The 10,463-nt window shown below is 42.8% G+C and overlaps 1 protein-coding gene across 1 annotated transcript in view; it reads left to right on the forward strand.

The window, feature by feature from the left end:
• The window catches only part of LOC308334832 (connector enhancer of kinase suppressor of ras 3-like), a 40,694-nt gene that overhangs the window by 26,426 nt on the left and 3,805 nt on the right, over nucleotides 1-10,463 (forward strand). The window contains exons 4-12 of the mRNA XM_080791699.1: nucleotides 1,144-1,231; nucleotides 3,271-3,312; nucleotides 4,263-4,382; nucleotides 4,648-4,707; nucleotides 5,302-5,370; nucleotides 5,617-5,766; nucleotides 9,035-9,159; nucleotides 9,469-9,656; nucleotides 10,076-10,165. Coding sequence (XP_080647825.1) covers nucleotides 1,144-1,231; nucleotides 3,271-3,312; nucleotides 4,263-4,382; nucleotides 4,648-4,707; nucleotides 5,302-5,370; nucleotides 5,617-5,766; nucleotides 9,035-9,159; nucleotides 9,469-9,656; nucleotides 10,076-10,165 — 932 coding nt within the window. The remainder of the gene's footprint in view (nucleotides 1-1,143; nucleotides 1,232-3,270; nucleotides 3,313-4,262; nucleotides 4,383-4,647; nucleotides 4,708-5,301; nucleotides 5,371-5,616; nucleotides 5,767-9,034; nucleotides 9,160-9,468; nucleotides 9,657-10,075; nucleotides 10,166-10,463) is intronic.

Consider the following 10,463-nt stretch of genomic DNA (forward strand, 5'->3'; position numbering starts at 1 on the left):
GCCACTTAATCCTGGCAGTGTTGGCAGTCTTGTGTAACTCCGTGGCTTGTATGGGCCTGAAAGGCATTCCTGAAGAGCCTGGCAGTGTGAAATCACAACAGATCGTCCCTGTGTCGGGTGGAAACCTCAAGTGTCCAAAACTGTCCAGGATTCAAATTCAAAAGTAGCAGATCCACAAGCTCAAAATGCGTTGCTTTGAGCAGCGTTTCGAGCGTGTGGATCTGATACTTTTGATGCTTTTATGTGACGCTTTAGTGTGATCAAGTTCATTAATTTACAACAACAACAACATATGGAGATAAGAGGTTTCTGCCCGACAATATAACAACATTGCATTGTCAGATAACTGCAGCTGTTGAGCTTCTTTCAACACAACATGATGTCATGTTGTGCAGGGTTTACTGCAAACCACCATACATTAGTGGAGGAAATTAGCCAAGTACTTCTACTTCTATAACTCCACTAGTTTAGTTTAATTTAGTTTATTAGTTTGTTTGTTTTTTCCAACAAAAACATTCTTAGTTCATCACAGTTATTTTTTCTTGGTCTGGGAAAAAAAGCCTAAGCTTATTAGGTCTACCCTTTTGTCATTTAACTTAAAATAATACAAATTAAATATATGTATACCCCTTTTACAGGTTTCCAAACAAAAACAGTTCAAGTAAAAGAATAAAATAAAAGTGCTATACATTATAGTCGTAGTAATGTAATTTCCACAAAAAAACAAAACAAATGACAGTAACACTTGATCTGCAGCTTTACTCTGTGTAGCTATTTATTTTACTTTGTTTTTGAATACCTTCTTAAGTTTGTGTGCTTATTCCACATTATTTCAGTTCATCATTACATCTATTCCATAGCTTGACACCCTTTATCGTTATACATCTACCTACATCTCTGAGGCAAATATAGTAAATCTTTCCTCTACTACAGGTACAGTTATTAGTTGTTACAGATTTATATTAATAGATATGAAGGCCACAGCTAGATTTCTCAGTGGTTGTGTTTTGTGGAGTTTAAGAGGAAGTGACTGATGGCATATTTTGTGTGTGTGTGTGTGTGTGTGTGTGTGTGTGTGTGTGTGTGTGTGTGTGTGTGTGTGTGTGTGTGTGTGACTGTGTGTGTGTGTGTGTGGTCTGTCAGGACTCCTCTGGCGGGGATCAGCGACTTCTCTGGGACCAAGAACAGCATCATTCAGCTGTGTCTGGAACTGACCTCCACCGTGCAGAAGGTCAGCCACGTCTCACTGCTTTCACACCTTCATTCCTTTCATTTTATTATCATTGATTTATTCATTTTTATGTTAGAATATTTTTTCTAATTCCAATTCCTGAAAATTTGGTTTACATAATATGTAATAATGACTAAATCCTAAATGAAAAAAATAAACACAAAAGAGAGATATTTACTCGTGACCCATAAACATGGCTCTGCGACCCAGTGTTTGGGAAACATCGGAGGAGAGAAGGTTAAAAACACAGAATGATGACAGAGAAGTGTTTCCTGCCTAGGGGGAGGCCAGGGGGGACTCTCATAACCTGACTGCCAGATTGCAGCAGTATTGAGTTCACAAGTTCCCTCCTCCTGCCTGCATCTGGGCTCTCTCAAGCAGAAACGATGAAGCCGGAAGCAGCGGGACAACAATCTGATATCTCCATAATCATTTCGAGTTGTAGTCTTGTTAGGTTGAGTTTACATTCACGCTGTGGCACCGCTTCAATAGGTCATAAGTCTCGCGTTGATTCAGCCTCTAGCGGTCCCATACGGCTGCATATCGCTCCGGACAGAATTGGTCCGGAGTTAACATCGTCTCTGCCCGAGAGATACCAGACTCACCTTCTGGCAGAATGCAAATGTTGTCCAGCAGGGGTAGTGGTTCCACCAGGCTAGGACTCTCAGTCAGGCCTACTCGCACAATCCGCAAAGGTCTTCTGGCCTGGAATCCCTGCATCCTAAGTCGGATTAAAATCTTGGGCATCATGAGCCATGTGTGTGCGCGTCCAGCATTCCACAACACAGTACAGTGTGCACATACAGTATCATTGGCAAGTCACCACGCTTGTTGCAATACACACCAACACAAGCTGTGGAAATCCAAACACTGACACACCTCACTGAGTGAGGGCCTTCAACACATGTCACTGGATCTTAACATGTACAGTCGGTCTCCATCAGGGGCTGTGACTCATATGGTGAGTGTACTTGCATTACTGTACTGTATGTTTGTGAGGACCACATGTCCCCACAAGTATAGTAGAAATAGACATTGTGAGGACAATTCACTGTACCTGGTCCTGGCAAGAGAAATGGTTCAAATGATAAATACTCAAGTCAAAAGTAATCAAAGAAAGATATATATTACCGGTATGTACAGTACATACAGCATATTGTATCTGTCATTTGTTTAAAACTGTTCATTTTCATGATTCAAATTCAAAAACACCAAAAGTAGCAGATCTACAACTACACGTGCCGTGTTTCGAGCTTGTGGATCTGCTACTTTTGATGCTTTGGTGTGACGCTGTATGATCAAGTAGGGCATACAGTATATTTACGGGGAAAAAAACACGTAAAGTTCGAAAATGGAGATAAGAGGTTTCTGCCCGACAGCAACGAAGTATACAGAAAGCAAATGTTGTATTAAATACAGCATATATGCACTTGATGTTTAGTACATTAGCATGTCAAGCTTGCAGACCCTCTGTTTTCACTATTCATCGTACGGCACTGCAAAAGCATACAGCGCTTAAAGTGGTTAAGGGAATTCAAAATGAACCATTTGCAATCAATTATGGAATGAAGTGCAAGCTGTAAGGGAACACATGTGTTCAGAATGTGTTTGGGGTGAATAAATGCCGCCTGACGTCGTTAACCGCTGGAGGAGTCTATCTGTGGGAGAGCCGCCCCGCATTCCGCCGCTCGCTCGGGTTCTGCTGTCTCGGATGGCTGTTTCACTTCAAGCCACTGTTTGTTATTGTGTCTCTGTTTACCATTCTCTGTGGTTCCGAGATGTACTTCCAGATAGGCTGTGAAAAGATCTCCCATCTTTCTCCACAGTTGAGCCTCATTTATTTACACTTTAGCACATGCGCCGCGTTGATCAGTTCACATTCAAACCCACAGTTTTGTGATATCTATGAGATTTAAAACCCACAGTTTTGTGATATCTATGAGATTTAAAACCCACAGTTTTGTGATATCTATGAGATTTAAAACCCACAGTTTTGTATGAGATTTCAACCCAAGGTTGCGTGTGTTTTTTCGTTGCAGGACTGCACTGTTTACGAGATGGAGGAGAAGATCATGGAAGTCGTAAGTGTCTGTTTTGCTTCTTTATCGTCTCTGGCCAGAGATCCTAATTGCACACGTACAGTATGCACACGTACATACACACGCATGCGTGTGTGCATACATAGTCGTACACACACACACACACACACACACACACACACACACACACACACACTGACACCCACGAAAAAGATCTTTTCAAATATCGGCCGACAAAGAAAACACTCCCCATGCAGTCACATTGGGTTGCAAACGTGCACAAAAACACACGCACGTTTAGCCTAAATACACAAACACTCGCTTCCTCTTTCCTGTCATACTGTATGTGCTGGCCGTCCTTGTCCTTGGTGTGTGTGTGTGTGTGTGTGTGTGTGTCATGTGGCTTCACAGAAGCCCTTCTATCCACTTCCTGTGTTAGGTAACACTTCCTGTGAGGGTTCAACGAAACCCACCCACAACTTCCTTTAAAACACTTTCAACCTGGTGTCTCTATTTCTGTCCGTTTTTATTAGGTGAAGGTTTGACAACATTTTCAAAAACAGCAGATCCATGAGCTTAGTAGAGGGGGAAAAGGGATCAGAACACTGTTACTACTCTCTGTTTCTCCAAATTACATTAAAGGGCCTTCCCCTATTTCCAACCTACAGTATCTTCATGTAATTGGTCCTCACTGATGCTCATTAGTGACATCATCGATAGGGCAGGTTTGGTCATTTCAAAATCTTTCATTTAATGCACGAACGACGGCTTCTATTTCAGCATGCTAACTTTCCATGAAGAGAAAGGCTGTAGTGTAATTCTTTGTAATGTAGTTCATTTCACTACGTATATTTTCATATTGGAAGATATTTTCGTCAATGATCATTGATCATGAATGTATTCTCTCGCTGTGTGTGTGTGTGTGTGTGTGTGTGTGTGTGTGTGTGTGTGTGTGTGTGTGTGTGTGTGTGTGTGTGTGTGTGCATGCACAGTCAAGGGCTCTGAACGGTGTCTGTGAGCAGACGGTGCGTGTGACCTCTGACCCTTTGAAGAGTCATGTGACCTGCCTGGAGGAAGTCCGCATCACCAACGTCAAGCCTGGAGAGGGACTGGTGAGCACACACAAATAGCATATCAAAAGCATTTTAAGCTCAAATCCAAAATCTAAAATTTAATGACACATGCTGCCTTCCCAGTCTTAATGTGTTAACCCACATTAACCTCATAGTTGGCGAACATTCAGCCACAATAGCCAAGATTGCCTATTTTTGTTGAAGGAGTTGACATTTTTATAGCGCTTTTCAACATACCCAAAGTTGCGTTTTATGAAGATAAAGAGACGAAATGATGAAAGGATGATATTTTTCTCTCTTCTAGGGGATGTACATCAAATCAACATATGATGGACTACATGTCATCACAGGAACCACAGAGAATGTGAGTGAGGGCACTCGCTTAATATGGTTTCAAATAAATCACCACATAATACTTTTGCCATCATTGAAAGGGGTGCTATACGACTTGTACGTGATGGGTTTTTGTATTTTCATTGTTGCTGTAGAGCAGGGGTGGGCAACTTTGACGATGGCGAGGGCCAATATATTTCCACACTCACTCCAGAGGGCCACATTGCATATTACTGTCGTAGCAAAAATATTACTGTCGTAGCTGATCAAGCGCGTTTGAATCAATACTATATCAGTATTCTGATATTAACATGTGGGCCGCATTAAGTGAAGGTGGGGGCCGCCAGTTGCCCACACCTGCTGTAGAGTGTTTCTTCACTAATCGGTCTACTCATCTGTCTAGAGTACTAAATCTAAATCCATTTTAAGATCGGGATACCAGGTTGATCCAATACGGAGAGAGAACACTATAGAATTGAAGCTGATGAATTGTTTCTCTTATGATTGGACGAAATTGGCAACTCACATGAAAATGTATTTTCTTTTAAGCCTAGCAATTTTGTCCAACCATCCCACAAATTGATTTAAGTTGCAATCCATAACGTCGTACGCGTGTGTTGTTTAGTCTCCAGCAGACAGAACCCAGAGGATCCATGCAGGAGATGAGGTGATACAAGTCAACAAACAGACTGTGGTATGTGATACGCACGCACGCACAATGTCTTCCATAACTTTTTTCATGATTTTGCGATTTACAAGTCTGTCCCTATGAGTGCATAACTGAGTCGAGAGGGGAGGCGGGCACATAGCTTGATGAACCAATAGGGAGCCGGTGTCCCGTTTCCCCCCCTATAGTTCCGCCACTCTGTGCCAAGAAATTTCGCATGCTTTTGATGGTGTTGACGTGCAGGTGTTCTGTGCTGTGCTGTGATTGGTCCAGGTGGGCTGGCAGCTGAAGCACCTGGTGGGGAAGCTGAAGGCGGGACCAGGGGAGGTTGTGCTGGTGGTGAAGAAACGCCCCTCTGGGACATCCTGCAGCTTTGCCCCCGCGCCCCTGAAGAACCTGCGCTGGAGACCCCCGCTCGTGCAGGTACAATACCTATTTTGTGTGTGTGTGTGTGTGTGTGTGTGTGTGTGTGTGTGTGTGTGTGTGTGTGTGTGTGTGTGTGTGTCTGTGTGTCTCTCTCTCTCTCTCTCAGAGATGGGTGGGCCGTGTGCATTTCCAGAGCACAGTTGTGGTTGTTCCCAACGGAACCAACAGTTATAGAAGGAGATAATGTTCTCTTGCCATGGCACAAATCATTGTGCACAGACGGACCCATCATGATGAAACAGGGTGTTCCTAGCTTAGGACAGCCATCATGCCATGCACACACAGTCACACACAACACTTCCTTGGTTAAATATAGGCTAAAGTCTTGGAGGCTTTCAATTCATGTCTGATGAATAAGAGGCTAAAACCTGGAGGCTTTCAATTCATGTCTGCTGTTTGTTCTGCTGAGGCCCTGTCTGTTTGGGGCACAAGTCTTAATTAGAAACAACAGGTCTTCCTCAGCCTACCCAGAATGGGTTTGCGGGTGTTGTGTGTGTGTGTGTGTGTGTGTGTGTGTGTGTGTGTGTGTGTGGGGGGGGGGGGGGTGCTGAACAATGGACCCCTTCTTCTTCTTCTTGGAAGAACATGAAGACAGCGTTTAAACATGAACCTCACCCTCTTCAACGATGTCAGACGTCTATTGTGACATTTGTTAAAAAGTAACTTACTGGAGTACGACTTTGAGGTACTTTTACTTTACATGAGTATAGCCATTGTTCTAATACTTCTACTCCACTACATCTCTGAGGCAAATTAGGCAATTATTTGAAAACTTTCGTTACTTTTGGTACTGCAAAAGTACAAACATACATCAACCCTATTCATAAGTAGCCGATCTACGAGCTATTTTCGAAAGATTTTGACAATTAAAAAAAAAAAAACTTTCTTTTGATACTTGTATGTACATTGGCATTTTTGATGCCAATACTACTTTTGTTCTTTTAAGTAATTCAGGACTTTTAGTTACTTAAGTAAAAGTACATCTTCCACCACTGCTCCATCCAGAGAAGGTGACTAATATCGTTGCTGTCGGGGCAGAAACCTCTTATCTCCATGTTCTACATTAACACCCTACTTGATCGTACTACCTCACAGAAAAGTATTAAAACCAGCAGATCCACAGGACACATTTTGAGATTGTAGATCCGCTACTTTTGTTTTGATGCTTTTGAATTTTAATCCTGAAAAGTAAATGTTTTGGACATATGAGGTTTCCACCCGACAGAGACGATGCGTTAAAGACAATGGGACAATGGTGAATTGAGCCAGTTAGAGTTGGGTGTGTTGTTTGTTTTAGGAAGAAATGCAGGATGTGTGTTTAGGGCGAGATAGGCTGAAATGAATGCCCCGTAAAATGTCACCCCCTCTAATCTCAGTAAAAGGTGCCCCTAAAGGTGGAAGGTCGGTCGGTGGAGTTCTTGGGTCATTTCGGAGCATGTGTGCGCACACACACACACACACACACACACACACACACACACACACACACACACACACACACACACACAGGCTCTCATGTGGTGAGATTCTGTCTGCTTTCATCTCACCCAATCATTGGTGTCGGGCAGAAAGATTCTCCATATTTCAACTATTTATGTTTTTTTTGTTTCGTGATTTAATTTGCTTTGTCTGTTGTGCAAAAATAGCCAATCAACCAGCTCCCAACGTGCTGCATCGTGGTGCTTTGTGAGCTATATGTAGATCTGCTATTTCCGCTATAAAGAAAAAACCTAACCAAAGTGAAAGTTTGTTTAGTTTTAGTTTAGTTTTTTAGTTGCAGTTTATTTAGTCCCAAGCTCTTTATACTTTTCACTTAAATCTCACAAACAAAAACAAATGCTGTGGATTCATTGGAACACAGGTCCTTTTTTTAATTTCCTGAAAAGTAATAGTTTTGGACATACAAGGTCTCCACCTGACAGCAATGAAGTGGAACGTCTTAGCTTGATGCTAAGCATTAATTGAAGCATTATGGTTCATGTCTGGAGGCCGGGAGGAAGTTACTGAGGAATGCTCTTCTACACTCAAATGCCCTTGAGAAAGCCAAGGTTGTTTTTTTTTAGAAGCATTGTTGTACTTCCTCTTTCATGAAAACATTGACGTCAACAACAATTCTGCTTCTGCCAGAAATGTTAAATGGTGCATTTATATAGTGCCTTATTCAAAGCACTTTACAATGTACATTACACCCATTCACACTCACATTCTCACCGATGGTGGAGGATAATCATGCAAAGCACCAACCATCTCACCGAGAGCGGTTAGGGGTTCAGTTTCTTGCTCAAGGGCACTTGTATAGTAACACCGGGGGAACCTGGGTTCGAACCAGGAATGTTTAATTTCACTATTCATAAAAATATCTGCATATAAAGCACCGAAGTCCTGATGTCACTGTCAGTAGAGGGCGCCAGTCCACATGTTTGTGTACTTTTTATTTGCATTGAAATCCCCAGAGATTTATATGAAGAGATTTTAGATCTCTTCATATAAGAACTGTGTTTGAAAAATAAACCGATCATCCCAGCCTTTTCACTCAGATGGATATGAAGCGACTATATAAGCGACTGAAGGTGGAAATGTACAAATATACCCAAAGAGTAACACAATAAGCGCTAGAAACGAGTCAACCAACCCAGAGACTACATTTCCGGGTAGGCGGGGTGGCTGCAGCTACCCGCACAACAGAAACTGACATGTTAATTTATTTTAATTTTTATGTTTTGTGGTTAGTACGAGTCGAGTCACCGCCAGCTGAGCTTATGTCAACGAGGAATCTCAGGAACGTTTTCAGCTGGATGTGACGTATATTGGCAGCGACATTGCTTTCATAATAGTTTCAAGGCTTTTGCGGCCAAATTAATTCCATTTTCTCCAGAAACTGGCTGTATCAAATATGAATGGACATCATTAACGACGCACAGCCACCCCCCTGACAGAAAGGCCGCGATGATCGGTTTATTTTTCAAACACAGTTCTTTATATGAAGCGACCTAAAATCCCCCTATGGGAAATAAATGCAAATAAAAGAATACATGAACCTGTGTACTGGCGCCCTCTACTGAAAGTGACGTCAGACTTCGGTGCTCTATAGGTGAACATCAATGCACCAAGTTGATCTGTTTGCCTCATACATTTTGTATTTTCAGTTATTCATCATGACATTGATATATCATATCGTATAATCAAAATGAAAGGTTTAATTGACAGGTGAAATCCATGAACTGGCCAATAACGACTCTTGTGTGATACTGTCTCGTCCTACCAGGCGGCCCCAGGTCTACACAAAGCCCCGCCCACTGAAGACACTCTGGACGCTCACGCCAAGAAAGACAGACCCAACATCCTTGAGCTGTACCTTCCTCCTCCTCCAAATGTACCCTACATCCCACGGTAAGAACCTCGTATTTATCGTAGTTATAACTTACTAGAGATCCATACAGGCAACATTTTCAATTGCTGAATATGACCCCCTACAAAAAGGGGGTCATATTATAATCTGGGGACTAGACTTCTTGAAAAATAGGAGTCGTCTTATATTCGGCACAATATGGTAATATTATTTATATTCTTTTATTTAAATATTTTGAAGTAATTCTACATGGGATTTTTACTCGAGTCATAAAAATACTTTTCCCACCACTGGTAAAATGTTAAACTTGGTTCTCTCTCCTCCATGTCGTGTTGTGGTGTCCTCTCCAGGGATGGGAGCACACATGCCAGTGTGAAGCTGAGGTGCAAGTCTCCCAACTCCTACCTGGACGTGGACGGGAGGAGGAGGTTCACCGTGGCCGACCTAGAGCACAAGATGTCAGTGGCAGCTCCTCCCCCGGAACCCTGCCTCCTGCTGCAGGCTCCTGTACGCCTCCGACAGAGGGCCTCCACGCGAGGTACACACACACACACACACTCACACAGAGGCCTGAAGCCGATACTACAAATCGTCTGTTGCGTGGAAAAATCTGTTTTGGAACTTTTCAAGATTCAATTTCCAAAACGTCAAAAGTAGCAGATGCACAAGCTTGTAGATCTGCTACCTTTGATGCTTTCGTGACGCCTGTAGTGTGATCAAGTATGGCGTTAATTTACAACAACAAAAACACACACACACACACACACACACACACACACACACACACACAAGAAGTTAGAATATGGATGGTTGCTGCCCGACAGCAACGATAGCCTATGCCTTCTAAATCCTAAGAGTTATGAAACATTTATGTTGCTATTTCTACTGTATATAGCTCAAATCTAAAATGGCACAGATGGGTTATAATGGTGTTTATTTTAACTGTTTGCTTTGCAGGTAAACCTCGTCCGTTGTCCATGCCAGTGAACCCTGGCTCAGTGTTGTCCGATACGTCCTCCAGACCCTGGCTGGCTCAGGGAAGAACAGGTGAGCATGCTGTATAAACTGTACTGTACTGTGCATGCTTCCACGGAACTGTGTGTGATACACAATACACCCTCTTCTCATAGAACAACCATGGACCGCCTCCAACTAATCCAAAACGCTGCTGGCAGATTGTTTATCCAGGTCCAGCATCACTCGAGTTCTGCCTCCTTGCACTGGTTAATTTCAGGGTCCCATTCAAAGTTCTGCTGCTCAGCTCACTTATGAGTCAAGGCCCCGGAATACTTCACAGGCTCATTAACCATGCTGGACAAACTGGAGCCGCGTCAGCCTGCATGCT

The sequence above is a fragment of the Protomyctophum bolini genome (assembly GCF_963924005.1).
Source record: "Protomyctophum bolini genome assembly, chromosome: 19".
Taxonomy (NCBI): Eukaryota; Metazoa; Chordata; class Actinopteri; order Myctophiformes; family Myctophidae; genus Protomyctophum; species Protomyctophum bolini.